This window comes from Ranitomeya imitator, chromosome 2, assembly GCF_032444005.1.
Source record: "Ranitomeya imitator isolate aRanImi1 chromosome 2, aRanImi1.pri, whole genome shotgun sequence".
NCBI lineage: Eukaryota > Metazoa > Chordata > Amphibia > Anura > Dendrobatidae > Ranitomeya > Ranitomeya imitator.
In genome coordinates this window covers 60,385,438-60,403,543 of record NC_091283.1, presented here as the reverse complement: position 1 = coordinate 60,403,543, position 18,106 = coordinate 60,385,438, and the positions used below count along the sequence as shown (strand labels likewise).

The 18,106-nt window shown below is 43.4% G+C and overlaps 2 protein-coding genes across 2 annotated transcripts in view; one reads left to right on the top strand and one right to left on the bottom strand.

Moving 5' to 3' along the window:
- The first annotated feature begins 7,976 nt into the window (after positions 1-7,976).
- On the top strand, positions 7,977-15,937 carry LOC138661876 (proton-coupled zinc antiporter SLC30A1-like). Its single transcript, XM_069746823.1, has 3 exons — positions 7,977-8,155; positions 10,666-11,049; positions 14,253-15,937. Exons 1-3 carry the CDS (start codon positions 8,098-8,100, stop codon positions 14,822-14,824), a joined length of 1,014 nt encoding a protein of 337 aa, XP_069602924.1. The 5' UTR covers positions 7,977-8,097; the 3' UTR covers positions 14,825-15,937.
- The window catches only part of LOC138661875 (transcription factor RelB homolog), a 45,681-nt gene continuing 43,468 nt past the window's right edge, over positions 15,894-18,106 (bottom strand). The window contains exon 10 of the mRNA XM_069746822.1: positions 15,894-16,369. Within this exon, the coding sequence (XP_069602923.1) occupies positions 16,062-16,369 (308 nt within the window). The 3' untranslated portion in view covers positions 15,894-16,061. The remainder of the gene's footprint in view (positions 16,370-18,106) is intronic.

The following is an 18,106-nucleotide window of genomic DNA, read 5'->3' as shown; positions in this document are numbered from 1 at the left end:
GGCGGACTCTTTCTGCTTCTTGCTCTGCTTGTCTTAACTTTAACTGCATCTCTTGTGCAGCGAAGGAGGATCTTACCTTCGCCGCCTCAGCTTCTGCTCGGGCGAGGGTGACAGACCTTTTCGAGGAAGACTTGCTAGAGCGGCTTGTTTGAGACCTCGTCCTGACTGAGGATGCTCGACTTGCAGACATCGTGTGTCCGTTTGCAGGCTGTAGGACGTCTCAGAGCGGGTAGGAATGACTTCAGCGTAAACTGAGACGTGTAGCGCTTGGCGGGCAATATGGCGGCCGCTGCGGTATCTGCAGGCTGTGCGGTGAGGTACAAGCGGCTGTGTAAGTGGTCTTGTTATTGTTGGCGTCTAGCCTGGTTTTGCTAGCCTCCGCTGGTATTTAGCTTCTGTTTTACTGCTTGCTGGTATCTAACCTGCGTTTTACTGGCCTCCGCTGGTATTTAGCTTCTGTTTTACTGCTTGCTGGTATCTAGCCTGCGTTTTACTGGCCTCTGCTGGTATCTAGAATCCGTTTTACTGGCCAAGCTGGCGTCAAGAATCCGTTTTACTGTTCTGTCTTCATACACGTTGATACGGTGTGTGATCCGACATACGGCATAAACCACTTCTGTCTCCCAAATAAGCGAAACCTGACCTTCGCTAGAATGGGCAGAACAGGAGTTTTTAGTTTTTTTCTTCTCTGGTTCTTTGTTCCAAAATCCCTGCATTGACCTACCTTCATTTACCACTAGAGGGAGCTTCAGACTCAATAATAACACAGAATGCAGTGAGCTCCCCCTAGTGGTGACTACTGGGAGTCAGAACATTATCTTTTAAGGTGAAGGTCTTACAGTGGATTTGGTACTTCATAGATATATTAACCAGCACAGAATAATATGGACCTATACAGTCTATAATGATTAAATGTGGAGATTCCCTTTAAGGAGAGAGCAATATGTTCTACAGCCAACTCTAGCGTTTTACTCATCATGTACATAAAGTTTCAGAACTTTGACCGTTTTTTTTATCGACTCTACCACTCTGTGCTGTAATGTTACAGCAATGTCTGCATTATGCTGCTATAGTAAATCATTAAATCTAGCAGGACTATAAATGCTTCTAATACCACGAGCACAAAGCTCCAAGGTGACATGAAAGACCCCGATAATCTCACAGTGGGGGGCACATTAATCCTCACAATGCACAACTTCATTTATAAAATGCAGCCACAGAATTATTACAGGAAGGGGCATTATACACTACTCATAATACGGTAGGGATATTTGGCTTTCAGATGAAATTTCGAGCTGAACCTAAAATGTCTGCTAACCTTTTCAGGTGAATGTCTGGAAGCTTCTGAGTGCACACGTCCAACTGTACAATGTTTCAGGACTTTTTGCACAACTTGTTCTTCTCTAACAAAGAGATTATTGGTAAAATTCACAAGAGGTGTTTGATCCATGAATTGGCCAATACATTTCAGGGTTCAGTTAGAATTGGTATTAATCAGTCCTCCTCCTCATCAGGCTCTTCACATTTTGACATCATGAGGCCAAGACGACACCTAACAATTGATCCGCAGTATGTCGCCATTGTGAGGCTTCAGGCAGGATGTTCTCAGACAGAGGTGGCCACTGAGCTCAGAGTGTCAGAGTCATCAGCAGGATGTCACAGAGATACAGAGACTGAAGGGTCACAGAAAGGCAGAGAAGTGGACGTCCTTTGGCCACATCCCACACTGATGACGGCTTCATGGTGAACAATGTCCTTCAGAACCGGATGATGAATTCCACACAACTCCAGGCACATGTAAGGGAGGCGGGAGGCCCTCAGGTGTAACGTCAGACCATGCAAAACCATTTACATCAGTGAAGTCTGTGCTAGATGACCTGTAAGGGCACCGGACCGCACCGCCAGGCCCAGGCGTCATCTACGCTGGATGAAGGACCAGGGGACCTCACTACTGTTTACTGAAGAAAACCGAATCACACTGAGCAGAAATGATGGCCGCCAACGATGTTGGAAACATCAGGGAGGCGAGCCTTTGGTGACGTTACAGTGTGGGCAGGTGGTCAGGTCCATAGAGAACTGCTCTACACACTGCTCTGTGACAAGTCCCTACTACTTGAAGAACATCATTAATCCAGTCATTGTAACCTACACGAACAACACCGGCCTAATATCATCTTCATAGTAACATAGTTATTAAGGTTGAAGGAAGACTTTAAGTCCATCTAGTTCAACCCATAGCCTAACCTAACATGCCCTAACATGTTGATCCAGAGGAAAGCAAAAAAAAACCCATGTGGCAAATAGTAAGCTCCACATTGGGGAAAAAAATTCCTTCCCGACTCCACATACGGCAATCAGACTAGTTCCCTGGATCAACGCCCTATCAAGGAATCTAGTGTATATACCCTGTAACATTATACTTTCCCAGAAATGTATCCAGTCCCCTCTTAAATTTAAGTAATGAATCACTCATTACACCATCATACGGCAGAGAGTTCCATAATCTCACTGCTCTTACAGTAAAGAATCCGCGTCTGTTATTATGCTTAAACTTTCTTTCCTCCAGACGTAGAGGATGCTCCCTTGTCCCCATCTCAGGTCTAAGAGTAAAACGATCATCAGAAAGGTCTTTGTACTGTCCCCTCATATATTTATATATTAAAATAAGATAACCTCTTAGCCTTTGTTTTTCCAAACTAAATAGCCCCAAGTGTAATAACCTATCTTGGTATTGCAGACCCCCCAGTCCTCTAATAACCATGGTCGCTCTTCTCTGCACCCGCTCTAGTTCAGCTATGTCTTTCTTATACACCGGAGACCAGAACTGTGCACAGTATTCTAAGTGTGGTCGAACTAGTGACTTGTATAGAGGTAAGATTATGTTCTCCTCATGAGCATCTATGCCTCTTTTAATGCATCCCATTATTTTATTTGCCTTTGTAGCAAGGCTCATCGAGGTCTCATCATTAGGGAACGGCTGCAGGAGACTTTGCGACCTGACATGGAGCAGCTGCACTTTCTACAGACCTGAATCCCATAGAAAACCTATGGGATCAGGTGAGTGGCTGTGTAGAGGCTCATAAGTCAGAACCTCAATGACCTGAGGGACACCTGTGGTACCCCAGAGGTTCAGGTACCACAGTGCTATTGCCTTCTGCTCGGGGAGGGTGATGCCATGCCTGGAAGTGAGGAGGATCCCTTTAACAGGTAGCACATACATGCAACATGTTCTGACTCCAGGTCAGAAGGGGGAGCTCTAGACCCAGTTTCAAGGGGAACTTCCCTATATATGTTCTGGCTTGAAGGAGGAGTTAGATTATTCTGTAGAGTGTGAAGGAGCAAAGGAGAAGTGGGGAGCTGCGACTGGGCTCCCTCCACGCTGAAGCGCAGGAACCGGACACCGGGAGTCCGAGGCTGTGTGGGACTGTATGCCCGACAGCAGAAACCGGAGGGCAGGAGATTAAAAGTCGCTTGTCAACAACTACACCCGAAGGCACAGCAGCATACAGAGCCCAGAGTCGCCGCAATTAGGGACACCTGTAAAAAGACTTGCGCTGCCTGCCATGCGGGTACTGTTCTAGGACAGAGGGAGAGAGGACCTTGTGAGAAGCCACAGGCAGCAAGGGACGCACATTACAGCGCAATACGGAAGGCTCCCAATCCCACCTAGCTAAGGGGATTCCTAATCGTTTCCAGGCTGCCCGGACCTCACCATCACCTGTGATTCATACCCTGGTCTGCGGCTGTATACCACCAGTAAAAGGTATAATACGCTTGTCTGCACAAGATTTTAAAGGGAATCTGTCAGTAGGATGAACCCTCCTAAGCTGTCTATATGGACATGTAGGTCATAGGAAGCTGAATAAAATGACAACTTGATATCTGCGATCTGAGGTCTTATTCCAGAGAAATCCACATTTAATATGTAAATGACCTGTTAAGATCTATGGGCCGGACATAGATCTTAAGTCTCCGCCTCCAGAGCTTATTTTAACTGAGAGGAGGTGTTACCAATGTGAGACATGTAATGACTGACCGTCTGCTCTCCTGATCTACATGTCTCACATTGGTAGATGTTATCCTATGTTGCAAATTTGGTGCATTTTTTATGCTTCTGATTTTCAGCAACATTTCTGCACCAATGTGGTAATTGTCTTTACTATTTTTAATGCGCATTTCCTGTGTTTTTATCGTGTTATTTCCACTGCATTTTTTGTCTCTTTTTGGGCAGTCATTTTAAACAATACTAGCATATTTAGGAAAAACCTCCTGTTTACCGCACAATAGAAACGGACATACATCAAAATTGTACCCCAGGTGAATTTTTTGCATTTTCAAAAAATCTCATCCCACTTTTCTGGAACTGTAACAGGCTGTGGTTTCTCTTCATGGAAAAACTCAGCGGGGAAAAATATTTAGCTTATATGCACCGGGGGAACTTAGACCAGGGACACATTGGGTCTGACCAGAGTTTGAAGCGAGTGTCAGATTACTGTGATCCGATTCTCTCATGAATCACAGCACAGGTGTCAAGAAGATGGAGAGATTAATTTTTCCATCTTCTCCATTGTCTGTAGCCCTGTAAATCAGACTGCACTTGGATGACATCCGAGTGCAGTCCAATGTTTTACTCGCACCCCTACACTTGAATAAATATGTGTGATCCACTTTGCCTAATCAACCTGAGAAAATTAGCAGATCTGCTGCCCCACAGTAAAACCTAGAGTCGAGTCGTGTGAGCGAGCCCGTATAGTTTTTCTCTCAGCAGGATTCACTCCTGATTTTTGCTTTTATTTTAATACTGACGTGTGAATAAAGCCTTGTTTTGTCAATTCAATGGCAGGAGAGAAGTGTCATGTCATCTCCTCTCAGTCCTGGTGAGTGTAGACTTATTAGGATAAGATTGGGCAGCTGTTCCAATAGTTTGGTGATATTGGGACAATTGTAGAATTCTTACAGTTTAATAAAAAATCCAACTTTTTTCAATGTGATCTGTGGTCATAAATCAGAGAAACTGCAGATAAAAGAGTTACACACTTGCGGTGAGACCATCGTAGTACACTGACTGACGGATTCTCAGTTAACCCATTCTGCAGCCAGCTTTAGACGGAGCACCACAGAGGCTGGAGAAGGCAAAGGGTGCCAAACTTTTAATGAAACCCAATAGGAAAAAATATTATAGACCTTAATACATATAAGTTAAAGAACTCTCCCAAAGGTGGATAGCCCCTTTAACAAAAGGAACCTATTCGTTCTGAGGGATATGGGGGGGAATCATAAATTCACCTGTTTTGTCAAGTCGTTTGTCCATTGATTATAGTAGTAAAATCAAATACCCTTTTTTTTAATAAATTCTCCTAAACAGATTTACAATTAAGGTGAATCATTTCACAAATGTATCCCCAATGTGCAGTGAGACACAATTCAGGCTAAAAGTTTATTCCTTTCAACCAGGAGTCTAAACTTTACTTGAGACTTAATATTGCTATTTATCATACATGTAATCAGATGTCATATGTGTTTTGTAAACCAGCTAAAGGAAGAGGACATACCTTTTTATAAAGGATTCACCGGCTAATAGGAGGACAGAGCTGGTTCTAAAGGGTTAAGCTGAGTATCTTACTATATCCTGCACAGAAACAACAGCAGCCAAACCACCCAGCAAATGCTGTAGCGTTTACCTGTATAGCTGCTCTTATTCTCCTCCTGCACCAACTCCATAATGTACAGGAATCAATGTAATTTTGCCACAGACACAGTGGATATAAAAAGTCTACATGCCCCAGTTCAAAATATCAGGTTTATGTCATGTAAAAAGAAATCATGCCAAAAGAAGAATAGTTTCAACATTTTTTCCGCTTTTAATGTCGCCCATAATCTGTACAAATCCATTGAGAAAAAGACAAATCATTGTTAGGGGAAAAATAAAAGTAACAAAACTAAAATAAAATAATGTGGTTGCATAAGTGTGAACACCCTTTTCTAATTGGGTATGTGGTTGTGTTCAGAATTAGCCAATCACATTTACCGTCATGTTGCATGGCAGCTGTGCACTGACTACTATCATTTATTGTGATTCTGATTAACACCATAGAATGATTTGCTGTTCTAGGAGGATTTTCATGACATTTTATTAGTTGCATTTAAAAAAAAAGCCATGGTTAGTAAACAGCTTACAACACAGCAAAGGAATATCGTCGGGCAAAACTGTCAGTAAGAAGATGGGTACAATTTTTTTTCCAAGGCATTAGATATACCATGAAACATTGCGAAGACGTCATCAAAAAGTGGCTTAAATTTGACACAGCAGTGAGATTGCCTAGAATGGAACATTGATCTGGGAGGCTCCCAAGAGGCCTACAGCAACATTAGAGGAGCTGCAAGAATTTCTGACAATTCCTCATAGTGTACTGCATGTGACAACAACCTCACGTATTCTTCATATGTCTGACCTGTGGGGTAGGGTGGCAAGACTGAAGACTTTTCTTACAAACATTAACATCCAAGCCTGGCTACGCTTTACCAAAACCTTCATTAAGTCTGCCAAAAGCATGTTGGAAAACGTTATAGTCCGATGAGATCAAGGCTGAACTTTTTGGACGTAATTCCAACCAATTGCAAAGGCAAAACTACACATCACCAAAAGAACACCATACCCACAGTGATGCATGTTGGGGACAGTTTTATGCTTTTAGGCTGCTTTTTAGCAGCTGGAACTGGGGCTTTAGTCAAGGTGGAAGACTTGAGAACAGTTCCAAAAATCAGTCAATTTTACATCAAAATCTTCAGTAAAGAGCTGAAGATATTAGAGATATTAGAGGAATTTCAGCAGGACAACGACCCCAATCAACCTCCAAATCAACAAAAGAATGGCTTCACCAGAAGATCAAATTTTTTTAATGGCCCAGCCAGAGCACAGGCCTGAATCAAAATGAAAATCTGTCGGTGACCTCAAGAGGGCGCTGTACACAGATGTCCTCACAACTTGACTTCTTACTGCAAGGAAAAGTGAGCAAAGATTGCCAGTCCTAGATATGCCGTGCTGATAGATTTCGACCCAAACAGACTGAATGCTACCAGAAATTCAAAGGGCACTTCAACAAAGTATTAGTATAAGGGTGTGTATTTATGTAACCACATTATTTTGTTCTTTTTTATTCCTTTTCCAACTGAAATGATTTGTTTATTTTTCAAATGCATTGTACAGCTTATGTAGAGGCATTAAAGGTGAAAAAAGTTCTGACATTATTCTTCTAGGTATGATTTTTTTTTTTTTTTTTACATAGCAAAATCCTGGAATATTAACAGCGGTGTATAGATTTTTTTTATCCACTGTAGAACAGCATTCAGCATAAAGCAAGCAGACTCTGCTGTTTACATGCTACATTCTGCCAGGCTCCCCCCTCCTCATAGTGGTATCTCCCAACTCACAAACAGGAAGTCTCACACAGCTGTCAAATAGTGAGACAGCAATGTCCTCTTAAAGGGCCAGCGCTTTTATCACCAAATTGGTAAGGAAATGCTTTAATTTTTCAAATTGTATATATTTGGGAAAAAACTTTATATTTGGTCTTCTTTAACTTTATCGGGTTTCCCCATGAGTTGATATGTCCCCTTTTAGCAGATCTTCACTTTACATTTGCTGTGTACAGTACAATGACTGCTAAGAAACACTGACCGACAGAAATCCCTGGACTTAGAACAGCCGAAGGTCGATAAGGCGCAACTCCTGGTAATTTATCATGCAGACACAGGGAATTAAACTTTATTGCTAGTATGAGGGGATAGGGTTCATTTTATCTTTGAGCACCGGGCCATTGGATATTTTTTTTTCTTCCTATTAGAGTATATAAATGGCCATTGTTAGGCCGGTGTCAGCTGAGCGAGAAGGGATTGCATGGACTGGGGGGGGGGGGGGAGAAAGGGGCTTAAAGAGGGGACATATGATTAATAAAACAACTAATGGAGAGGAGGGAACCAGGCACATGGTCGGCCACAGCTGGGAGGAAAGACCCAAGAGGTGAGGGGTGGAGGAACCCCGCTGACAGTGACCCAGAGACATCACACCAAGGGGGGAGTGTGACCAGCACATGATCCATGGAGGGGGGCACCGCGGACGCAAGAAAGAGGCCCACACTGGAAGAAGGCGAGAAAGGTAAGAGAATGCAAGTAATGGGACAGGTGATTCTCCGCAACCCTGGAGACAGCAATGCATGGAGGAAAGAGACAGACGTGACAGCAATGAGAAGAAGGCATCAGCTGCTGCTGTAAAGCCCCCTTGTCTCCCCTCACACTGCCCCTCCAGCATTGCCACAGACTCAGGAATGTGCTCTCATGTCCTTTCATTCTTTTTTTACAGAGATCCTAGCAACCAGCAATTCTCTGCCCATTGTAGTACTACCAGTTGCAGCATGTTTTGCAGTGATTAGTAAAGCACTGATTGAATTCTGTTTTTTTTCCAAAGTTGCAGTATTCTGAATTCTGTTGCTTCCAGGTACCTGTTCTTTCTCTCAAATATACTCCAGAGGAGCATTGCATGGCTTGTAAGCCTCCTCACACCTACTTGGAAAAACGTTACCCATTAGCCTTCCCTCAAATAGCCATGTACCAGTCATTAGCAGTACCAGGCGGGACAACGCAAGAAATCAGTCAGTGAAAATGTACATCAGACTAATGGAATCGCATGTTGTCCATTCATTTTTATTTTTTAATCAATTCGTTTGTGTACACAAATTCTTTCTGTAAATCTGGCCAGAATAGTACAGGCCTCCATCTTGTTTTTTGTGCAGGCCAACGGTCCAGGCAAAGAAATACCAGGACATGTGAATGGCCCCATAGAGCCCAGTTCAGAATTCGTAAAATTGCATGCAAATATTGCAAACGTTTTATGTAACTTAAGTTGTGCAAATATTTTACGTTTGATTTTTTTACGCCACTCTGTCAACTTTTAGAAAAGTGTGTGGCATAGGCATCAGCGGATACGTGGCTGTCAAGCCAACTTTAGTCCAGAATTTGGTTCAAGTGCCAGAACTCTACCCGAACTTGAACCCGAACTCCATAGAAATCATGAGTACCCGAACTTTGGTGCTATAAAATGGTCATGGAAAGGGCTAGGGGGCTGCCAAAGCTCTCTCTCCAAACTGTCTCTTCCTCTCTCTCTCCAAACTCACTCTCTCAATCTTAACTTTCTCTCCAAACCCTTTCTCTCTCCAAACTCTCTATCTGAACCCTCTCTCTCTGAACTCTCTATCCGAACCGTCTCTCTCCACGAAACCTCTCTCCAAACCCTCTCTTTGAACTCTCCAAACTCTCTCTCCAAATCCTCTCTCTGTACCCTCTCTCTGAACTCTCTCTACTTCTCTTTACAAACTCTCTCTCCGAACCCTCTCTTTGAACTCTCTCTCCAAACTCTCTCTCCAAACCCTCTCTCTGTACCCTCTCTCTGAACTCTCTCTACTTCTCTTCACAAACTCTCTCTCCAAACCCTCTCTTTGAACTCTCTCTCCAAACTCTCTCTCCAAACCCTCTCTCTGTACCCTCTCTCTGAACTCTCTCTACTTCTCTTTACAAACTCTCTCTCCGAACCCTCTCCATTTTTGAACTCTCTCCAAACCCTCTCACCACTCTCTCCAAACCCTCTCTCTCCCCCTCTGAACTCTCTCTCCAAACCCTCTGTCTCTCTTTCCGAACCCTTTGTCTCTCCAAATTCTCTCTCTGAACCCTCTCTCTTAGGTCACAAATTGGTGTAAATTACAACCGAAATGTGTACGAGCCTCTGGTGGTGCCCTGTTGTTGAGTGATGCACCAAATGTGTCTCGTAACGAGTTCAGTTTTGCTAGTGACTGTGTCGCTGTTATTTGCAATGTATAAAAGTATTGCACAAGGTTTGATAAATATGGTACATATTAAGATACTACACTTGTCTATAAAACTATTGCCCCAATTTTTACCCCACCCCCGGCTTATTTGGAGATTTTGACTTTTTTTTGTGACTTTAAAAATCAGTGATTCATAAATCTGACCGCTTCCACTTTTGAGAAATACAAATAGAGGCTGTCAAAGTCACCAATGTTTGTGCCAAATTCTGCTACTTTTCTTGCTGCAAAAAAAAAAAAAACTTTAATAAATTTCACCCTAATGTAACAGTGTGCCGTCACTGACATGTGAATTAAGCCGATGGCCGGGTTGAAATGAGTGAATGAAAAAGCATCCGTAATTTTTTTTTTCCATCCGAACAGAGAATTGGTCCGTGTGAAAAATATTCTAGTCTGAACAACACCAACAGACTAAAAAAAAAAAGTGTCGCCCAGGAGAGAGACTTCTGTCCAACATTGACTAAAAAATATCAAATACCCTTATCGGTGAATAATATGTGTATCATTAAGTTTAGCTGCTGAAGAACCTCTTTAACTAGGAACAGAGCAATAAATTTCCGTGGTTGGCACAGAAGGAATTTCCTTTCCAAGTGACCTGTGACTGATTGAGTAAGACCTGATCAGCCATGTCTATGTGATGCGCTGATCGCCGTGTGATTTTCTTAGCAAATATAGGATGAACCGTACGACTTTTTGGTCTAATGTTGTATTTGATGTCAGTCTTTTTTTATGACTATTTATTTTTTCTTTTTAACTCTTCCTCTTCATATTTCCACCGCTTTCGGCGCAGCTGCCGCCATGGTGTCGCACCTTCTGCTCTTTGCAGTCTCGCTCGCTGTCTTTATAGCGCAGATTGTACTTAGCAGGCTGTCAGATTCCCTGCTGACGCTGGCAGACTCCGCTCACACCCTCTCTCTCGTCATTGCTCTGTGTCCCGGTCTCATCCTCACCCACTTACCCTCCTTGCCCCCACATGCCAAGGTCCGGCTCCCCACTCTCTTCTCGCTACTCTCCCCGCTCTTTCTTTCCTCCCTTTGTCTGTCGCTCACCCTAGGGTCACTCGGACATCTTGTCAATCCGCACCACTCTCACCGTCCGGCGCTCATCTTTGTGGCTGGAGTCCTCGGTCTGCTGTTCAATGTCATTTACATGGCTGTTACTGGAGCTTTTCAAGGTAAGACTGGTGCTAGGGTAGGGTAATTGGGTGGGTACAGTACCTTGGTGCAATATAGCCCCCCATACACATCAGATAGCGCTCCACTTTTTCCCCCAACACACGCACTCTTGGCTCGGTTGTGCTCCCGAGTTTTCTCCCTTTAAATCACTTGTCGAGGAAGAGTCGGGTGGTCCCCATGCACATTGGACTGCCGGCCGATGCTGCCCCTATCATCCAGTGTGACCAACTTTAGCCTAATATGTATGGGGGCCTTTATTTGTAGTTGACAGAGCAACAATGAAGCTTTGAGATATTAGATGACCAAATATGTACATACAGTATAGACGTTATGTAAAAAGATCTCTTAGCCCTGATGACACCGGTGGACTTACTTTGAAAATCCAAATAGTTGTGTAATCCAAAACATAATAAAGTAAGCAAAGCTTAAGTCTACCAGCCATTCTGCCATGGATTATCAAAGTAAGTTCATCAGCCTCATCAGGTCCAATAATTATTTAAAAATATATACAGTACAGACCAAAAGTTTGGACACACCTTCTCATTTAAAGATTTTTCTGTATTTTCATGACTGTGAAAATTGTAAATTCACACTGAAGGCATCAAAACTATCAATTAAAACGTGGAATTATATACTTAACAAAAAAGTGTGAAAAAACTGAAAATATGTCTTATATTGTAGGTTCTTCAAAGTAGCCACCTTTTGCTTTGATGACTGCTTTGCACACTCTTGGCATTCTCTTGATGAGCTTCAAGAGGTAGTCACCGGGAATGGTCTTCCAACAATCTTGAAGGAGTTCACAGCGATGCTTAGCACTTGTTGGCCCTTTTGCCTTCACTCTGCGGTCCAGCTCACCCCAAACCATCAGGTCATCTGGCGTAGCCCCCATCACTCTCCTTCTTGGTCAAATAGCCCTTATACAGCCTGGAGGTGTGTTTGGGGTCATTGTCCTTTTGAAAAATAAATGATGGTCCAACTAAACGCAAACCGGATGGAATAGCATGCCGCTGCAAGATGCTGAGGTAGCCATGCTGGTTCAGTATGCCTTTAATTTTGTATAAATCCCCAACAGTGTCACCAGCAAAGCACCATCACACCTCCTCCTCCATGCTTCTCTGTGGGAACCAGGCATGTAGAGTCCATCCGTTCACCTTTTCTGCGTGTCGCACAAAGACACGGTGGTTGGAACCAAAGATCTCAAATTTGGACTCATCAGACCAAGGCACAGATTTCCACTTGTCTATTGTCCATTCCTTGTGTTCTTTAGCCCAAACCAGTATATTCTGCTTGTTGCCTGTCCTTAGCAGTGGTTTCCTAGCAGCTATTTTACCATGAAGGCCTGCTGCACAAAGTCTCCTCTTAACAGTTGTTGTAGAGATGTGTCTGCTGCTAGAACTCTGTGTGGCATTGACCTGGTCTCTAATCTGAGCTGCTGTTAACCTGCGATTTCTGAGGCTGGTGGCTCGGATAAACGTATCCTCAGAAGCAGAGGTGACTCTTGGTCTTCTTTTCCTGGGGCGGTCCTCATGTGAGCCAGGTTCTTTGTAGCACTTGATGGTTTTGCCACTGCATTTGGGGACACTTTCAAAGTTTTTCCAATTTTTTGGACTGGCTGACCTTCATTTCTTAAAGTAATGATGGCCACTCGTTTTTCTTTACTTAGCTGCTTTTTTCTTGCCATAATACAAATTCTAACAGTCTATTCAGTAGGACTATCAGCTGTGTATCCACCAGACTTCTGCTCAACACAACTGATGGTCCCAACACCATTTATAAGGCAAGAAATCACACTTATTAAACCTGACAGGGCACACCTGTGAAGTGAAAACCATTCCCGGTGACTACCTCTTGAAACTCATCAAGAGAATGCCAAGAGTGTGCAAAGCAGTCATCAAAGCAAAAGGTGGCTACTTTGAAGAACCTAGAATATAAGACATATTTTCAGTTTTTTCACACTTTTTTGTTAAGTATATAATTCCACATGTGTTAATTGATAGTTTTGATGCCTTCAGTGTGAATTTACAATTTTCATAGTCATGAAAATACGGAAAAATCTTTAAATGAGAAGGTGTGTCCAAACTTTTGGTCTGTACTGTATATATATATATTTATTTATTTAAATATATAAATAAATATATTCAGAAATACCAATTAGTGTATAAGCAGATCTGTCATTAGATTTCACAGAACAAAATGCATATCTATCTGTGTAATAAATTGTATATATACACAATTTGTTGAGTGAAATCTGGTGGATTTCCCATAGAAATGACCAAAACCTCAAAAACCTCTGTGTGAACATAGCCTTAGAGTGCCTGTCCAAAAATAGAAGGTCCCGATTCATGAAAAATGGTGTTTCTTATGCCAGTCTTCATAAAAGGCATGCAGTAATAAAATGCACCAAACTCATCATATTAGTGATGAGTGAACATGCTTGGATAAGGTGTTATCTGAGCATGCTCGGGTGCCAGCAGTGACTTCAGCGTGCTCGAGTAATATGTATGAGTCCCCGCGGCTGCATGTGTCGGTGCTGTTTGACAGCCGAAACACACGAGGAGATTTCCTAACAGACAATCCCTGCATGTGTTGCAGCTGTCGAACAGCACTGAGATACGCAGCAGCTGGGACTCAAACATATTTTTCGAGCACGCCGAAGACACTCAGCACCTGAGCATGCTCAGATAACACCTTATCCGAGCATGTTTGCTGTTCACTAGTGCATATCCCTTAATGAATTCAGCACTGCTCAGCAGTGGTGTGCGCCTCGCTAGAAATGTTACTCTAGTCAGGGACTGTAGTAGCATTTCTTGTGCAAGAACCACTGCTTGTTTTGATAAATTTGATGGAAGGGGTGTAGACACCCCCATGTCCCGCCCTGTGTACTCCACACCTCCATTCATTTTTGGTGGAGGTGCCCAAAACTGGAGTGAAAACTCCAAAAGTTGTCAAATTCTCACGCAACCTTTGCGTTGCAACTGTCCACACTGTTTTATGTCTGTTTTCTAAATCAGGGCATAAGGGAATGTGCACACGGTGTCTTTATCAGGCCTAAATGCCAGTCCACCACATAATAGCCCAGCAGCATTATAAAATAGATGGGGCCCTGTACATTGCGCCCAGGAGCATTACATGTAGTTGTCCGTGTTGTCGCTGGCTCACGTTCAGCCATGTGACTGCATTTCCTCTTTTCCCATCCTCCCAGGTCTGTGCTTAGCGGGACTGCAGCCATATCAGCCTCGGTGGTATCTGGTCCTGCGCATGCTCTGTTCCCTCGCTCCATCATCGCTCCTCCTAGCCAGCAGCTTGCTGCTTCACCTGCTCAGTCACCCGGCCGTGCACTACCTGGATCCCGCTCTCTCCTTGGTGTCTATAGCAATCATGATTGCTTCAGCCTACTCCGACATCGTTCAGAATGGCTGCCTTCTCCTCCAAGCTGTGCCTCCCTCTGCTAAATTACAAAGTCTAAAGCAAGATCTGGATTCAATCTGCGACAATAATGGACATCATGAGCTTCATATATGGCCCCTTGCCCCAGACCATAGCGTGGCATCTCTCCATGTTCATTGTTCTGGTATGGAGGAATACAAGACCATTTTAGCCCAGGCCAAAGTACTTTTTAAGCGTCATGGCATAAGAGAGCTGACCATACAACCAGAGTTTGGTAGCCCAGGAACGTGCGCTTTGTCTTGTGGACCAGCTTGTGCCCACCACTCCTGCTGCTGCTCTCCACATACGTTAAGTAATGACTTGGTCTTGGCCAACGTCTGCACCTGAAGACAATGGATGAGATTCACCACTCGGTAATGGACAGTTGTGGAAACTTATCAAATGTGAAAAACTTGAACCCATAACCAATAGAGTTGAGCATAAAAATTCGCAAGACACTGGGTCAGCTGCCACATCAGTAGTCTATGGACAAAATTAACCCCACAAACCTTCTACTATCTGCAGCATCCCCAGCACCTCTTCTGATAAGTAGGTCCTTGTGAAATTATGCAGAGTCGCAATGTAATTATGTTGCAAGGCTCTCTCTGGTCTGATGGCCACATCAATGGTCCATGACCATCAGACGCAGTACCCTGCGAACCTACTACATTCGGCATTCCCAAAGCCTCTTCAGATTAGTAGGTCCCTGTGAAATTATGCGGAGTTGTAATTTAATGATGTTGCAAAGCTCTGGTCTGATGGTTACATCGGTAGTCTACGGCCATCAGACCAAGACCCTGTGAACCTACTACATTCGGCATCCCCGATGCCTCTTCTGATTAGTAGGTCCCTCTGACATTATGAGGAGTTACAATATAATGTTGCAAGGGTTCGATCTGATGGCCACATCAGAAGTCCATGGCCATCAGACCAAGACCCTGTGAACCTACTACAATCGACATCGCCGGCACCTCTTATGATTAGTAGGTCCCTGTGACATTAGGCAGAATCGCAATGTAACAATGTTGCAAGGCTCCGGTCTGATGGCCACATCGGTAATCCATGGCCACCAGACGAGGACCCTGTGAACCCACTACCTTCGGTATCCCCAGCGCCTCTACTGACTAGTACTTTTCAGTTTATTACATTGTGGCATGACGCCACATGGTCTACTAATCAGAAAAGGGACAGTTTAAGCCACAGGAAGTTTGCGGTACTATAGTCCAGTGGCCAAGGACTACCGGCGTGGCCACCGCACCAGTGTCCTGTAAATTGTTTTGCTCAACTCTAATAACCAACCATAACAATGGCTGTAGAGCGACCTTCATTTTTCACGAAGGACGATAGATCTTCACCCCTCGTAGCTTTCCATTGACTACCCTCAGACCACAGGCATGTAACCCAAAATGTTTTTTTTAAAAATATGATTTTTAATATCTACATTAAAACTTAGTGCATTGACTGCTGCTTTTCTTAAAAATTCTCAATCACTACTTACAAGATTTTCGATATAAAACCTCGGATTGGATTTTATTGAGGTTTTAAAATAAAGTCCATTCATGAAAAATGACTGACTTCTGAGAGGTCAGCACCTATCCATTGGGTCCTCCGGGTAAGCAACATCGGCAAAATGATGTCCATGCTCGCCAGTGAGGGCAAGGCTGTCACCCACCAAGCTGGCTGTTGCAGTGTCGACCTGAGCATGCGCTAAATTTTCAAAATTCAGTGGATCTGTTAATTCATTGAATTCTCCCTGAATCCATGGCATCATGGCATTGAAGTTGGTAAGGGAATCTTCAAGAAATGGTTCATGAAGCGTAGGTTCACCGGTGGCCATCAGGTTCACAGCCATGTTTTCGAGGTTAGAGAAGGGCTCATGAATGGGAAAAAAATCTTAAAAATAGAATGAAAATGGATAAAATATAATTAAAATATTTAATACATTTTGCTATAAGCCATACAGTTATATTGGCCTTACTGTGTGAAGATCACTACATTAAAATGTTATTCACAACATTTACAGTTATCACCTATTTGTAAAATTTGCAGATCCGTGGGGGCTTTAAAGTTGGGGTCTCCAGAGATCTAGAAAACTGATCTGAAATAACTCCTTAAAGGGGGCCTTTCACTGGATTTTTTTTAATTTACACTCTGCACATCCTCCAGTAGCCGCTGCTCCACTAAATCTGGATCAGTTTTTATTTTTATTTTGTGCCCCTCCATTCCAAAGTTGTGCCCCTCGGAAATAAAGGTGCAAATTTTCCCTTTGGCCTACTAGGCGTGTACCACAGAACCTCTCTGGGTGCAGTTGTGTTTTGATTGGCCAGCATGAAAAGAGAAAAAGCACACGCCCCCAGAGAAGTTCTGTAGTAAACGCCCAGTTTGCTTGAAGGGAAATTTGATATATTTTCGGAACGGAGGGACACAGAAGAAAAAGAAAAACGGTTTCAGATTCCGTGAAGCAGCGGCAATTGGAGGAAGCACTAACAAAATCTAGGAAAGCGTACACTTTAAGCTCAGTTCACATTTATACTGGAGGTCCAATTCCATTGCAGCTTTTGTCGTATTTGCATAGAGAGGCAGGCAGTGCTATTTTTTTCAGGTGGAATGACAGATGCCATGAAGGAAGCTGAAGGACCCCCATTGTAAGTCAATAGGGTCCATTAGGTCATGTGATGGATGTACAGTCTCACTGAACTCAATTACAAAACTAACCTACTCAGCTCCCTCTAGTGGTGGCTGCAAGCACAAAGAATTTCAACATTTCACTACATTTTTCACTTTAAAAGGGTTGTCTTATGCTTTCATATGCAGGTGCGCACCGCTTCTCTTCCTACTGGGTTCCTTTTTGCTATGAAGTGATGCGCTCCTGAAGATTGACTTTTCAGACCAATGGCATGGCTGCGCGTCTGGTCTGAGCTCTGCACGCAGATGTAGCTTTGATTCTGCAGCATTGAGGCAGCACAGAAGCAATGCTATACCTATGCTCCGGCATTAGATCAGTGCTTACAAGCTCTGTAGAAAACAGACGTGGTCATGATCGACCACAGCTGAAAGGCTGCAGACGTAGCCGGTAACCTAGATGGTAACCTTGAGAATGGAGAGAATTTTTAGTAACACGTGAATAGCAAAGTTGCTTATATTTAAGAACACTTTGAATTTTTAACTACTAGTGATGTTGAGGGCGAACGTATTAAACCTAGAACCCGTTTCCTTGCGTTTTACTAAGAGTCTAGAACCCATTTGTGCCCCCATTAACTGAAATGGTCCTTCAATCCAAATGGCAGGTGTCACCCCCCAGGATAAGCCCCAATAACAAATGCCACATGACAAACTATAATGCACAACACCTGGCAGAAATAAGATCTATCAATCTGAATAATTACATCACAAACGTAGAACGACTTTCTAATAAAGATCTAAACGTTCCAAAAAAGGAGATTTTTGTGTACTCACCGTAAAATCTCTTTCTCTTAGCCTCTAATTGGGGGACACATGACCATGGGTGTTATGCTGCTGTCCACTAGGAGGCGACACTATGCATAATCTGAAAAAGATTAACTGTGGCTCCTCCTCTGCAGTATACACCCCTGGACGGCGTCAGCCTTCTCCAGTTTTGTGCAAAAGCAG

Coding starts and splice junctions, on each gene's coding strand:
- LOC138661876 (XM_069746823.1), top strand. CDS start 8,098: ATGGAGGGGGGCACCGCGGACGCAAGAAAGAGGCCCACACTGGAAGAA. Junction 8,156..10,665: donor ACTGGAAGAAGGCGAGAAAG/GTAAGAGAATGC, acceptor CTTTCGGCGCAG/CTGCCGCCATGGTGTCGCAC. Junction 11,050..14,252: donor TGTTACTGGAGCTTTTCAAG/GTAAGACTGGTG, acceptor CCATCCTCCCAG/GTCTGTGCTTAGCGGGACTG.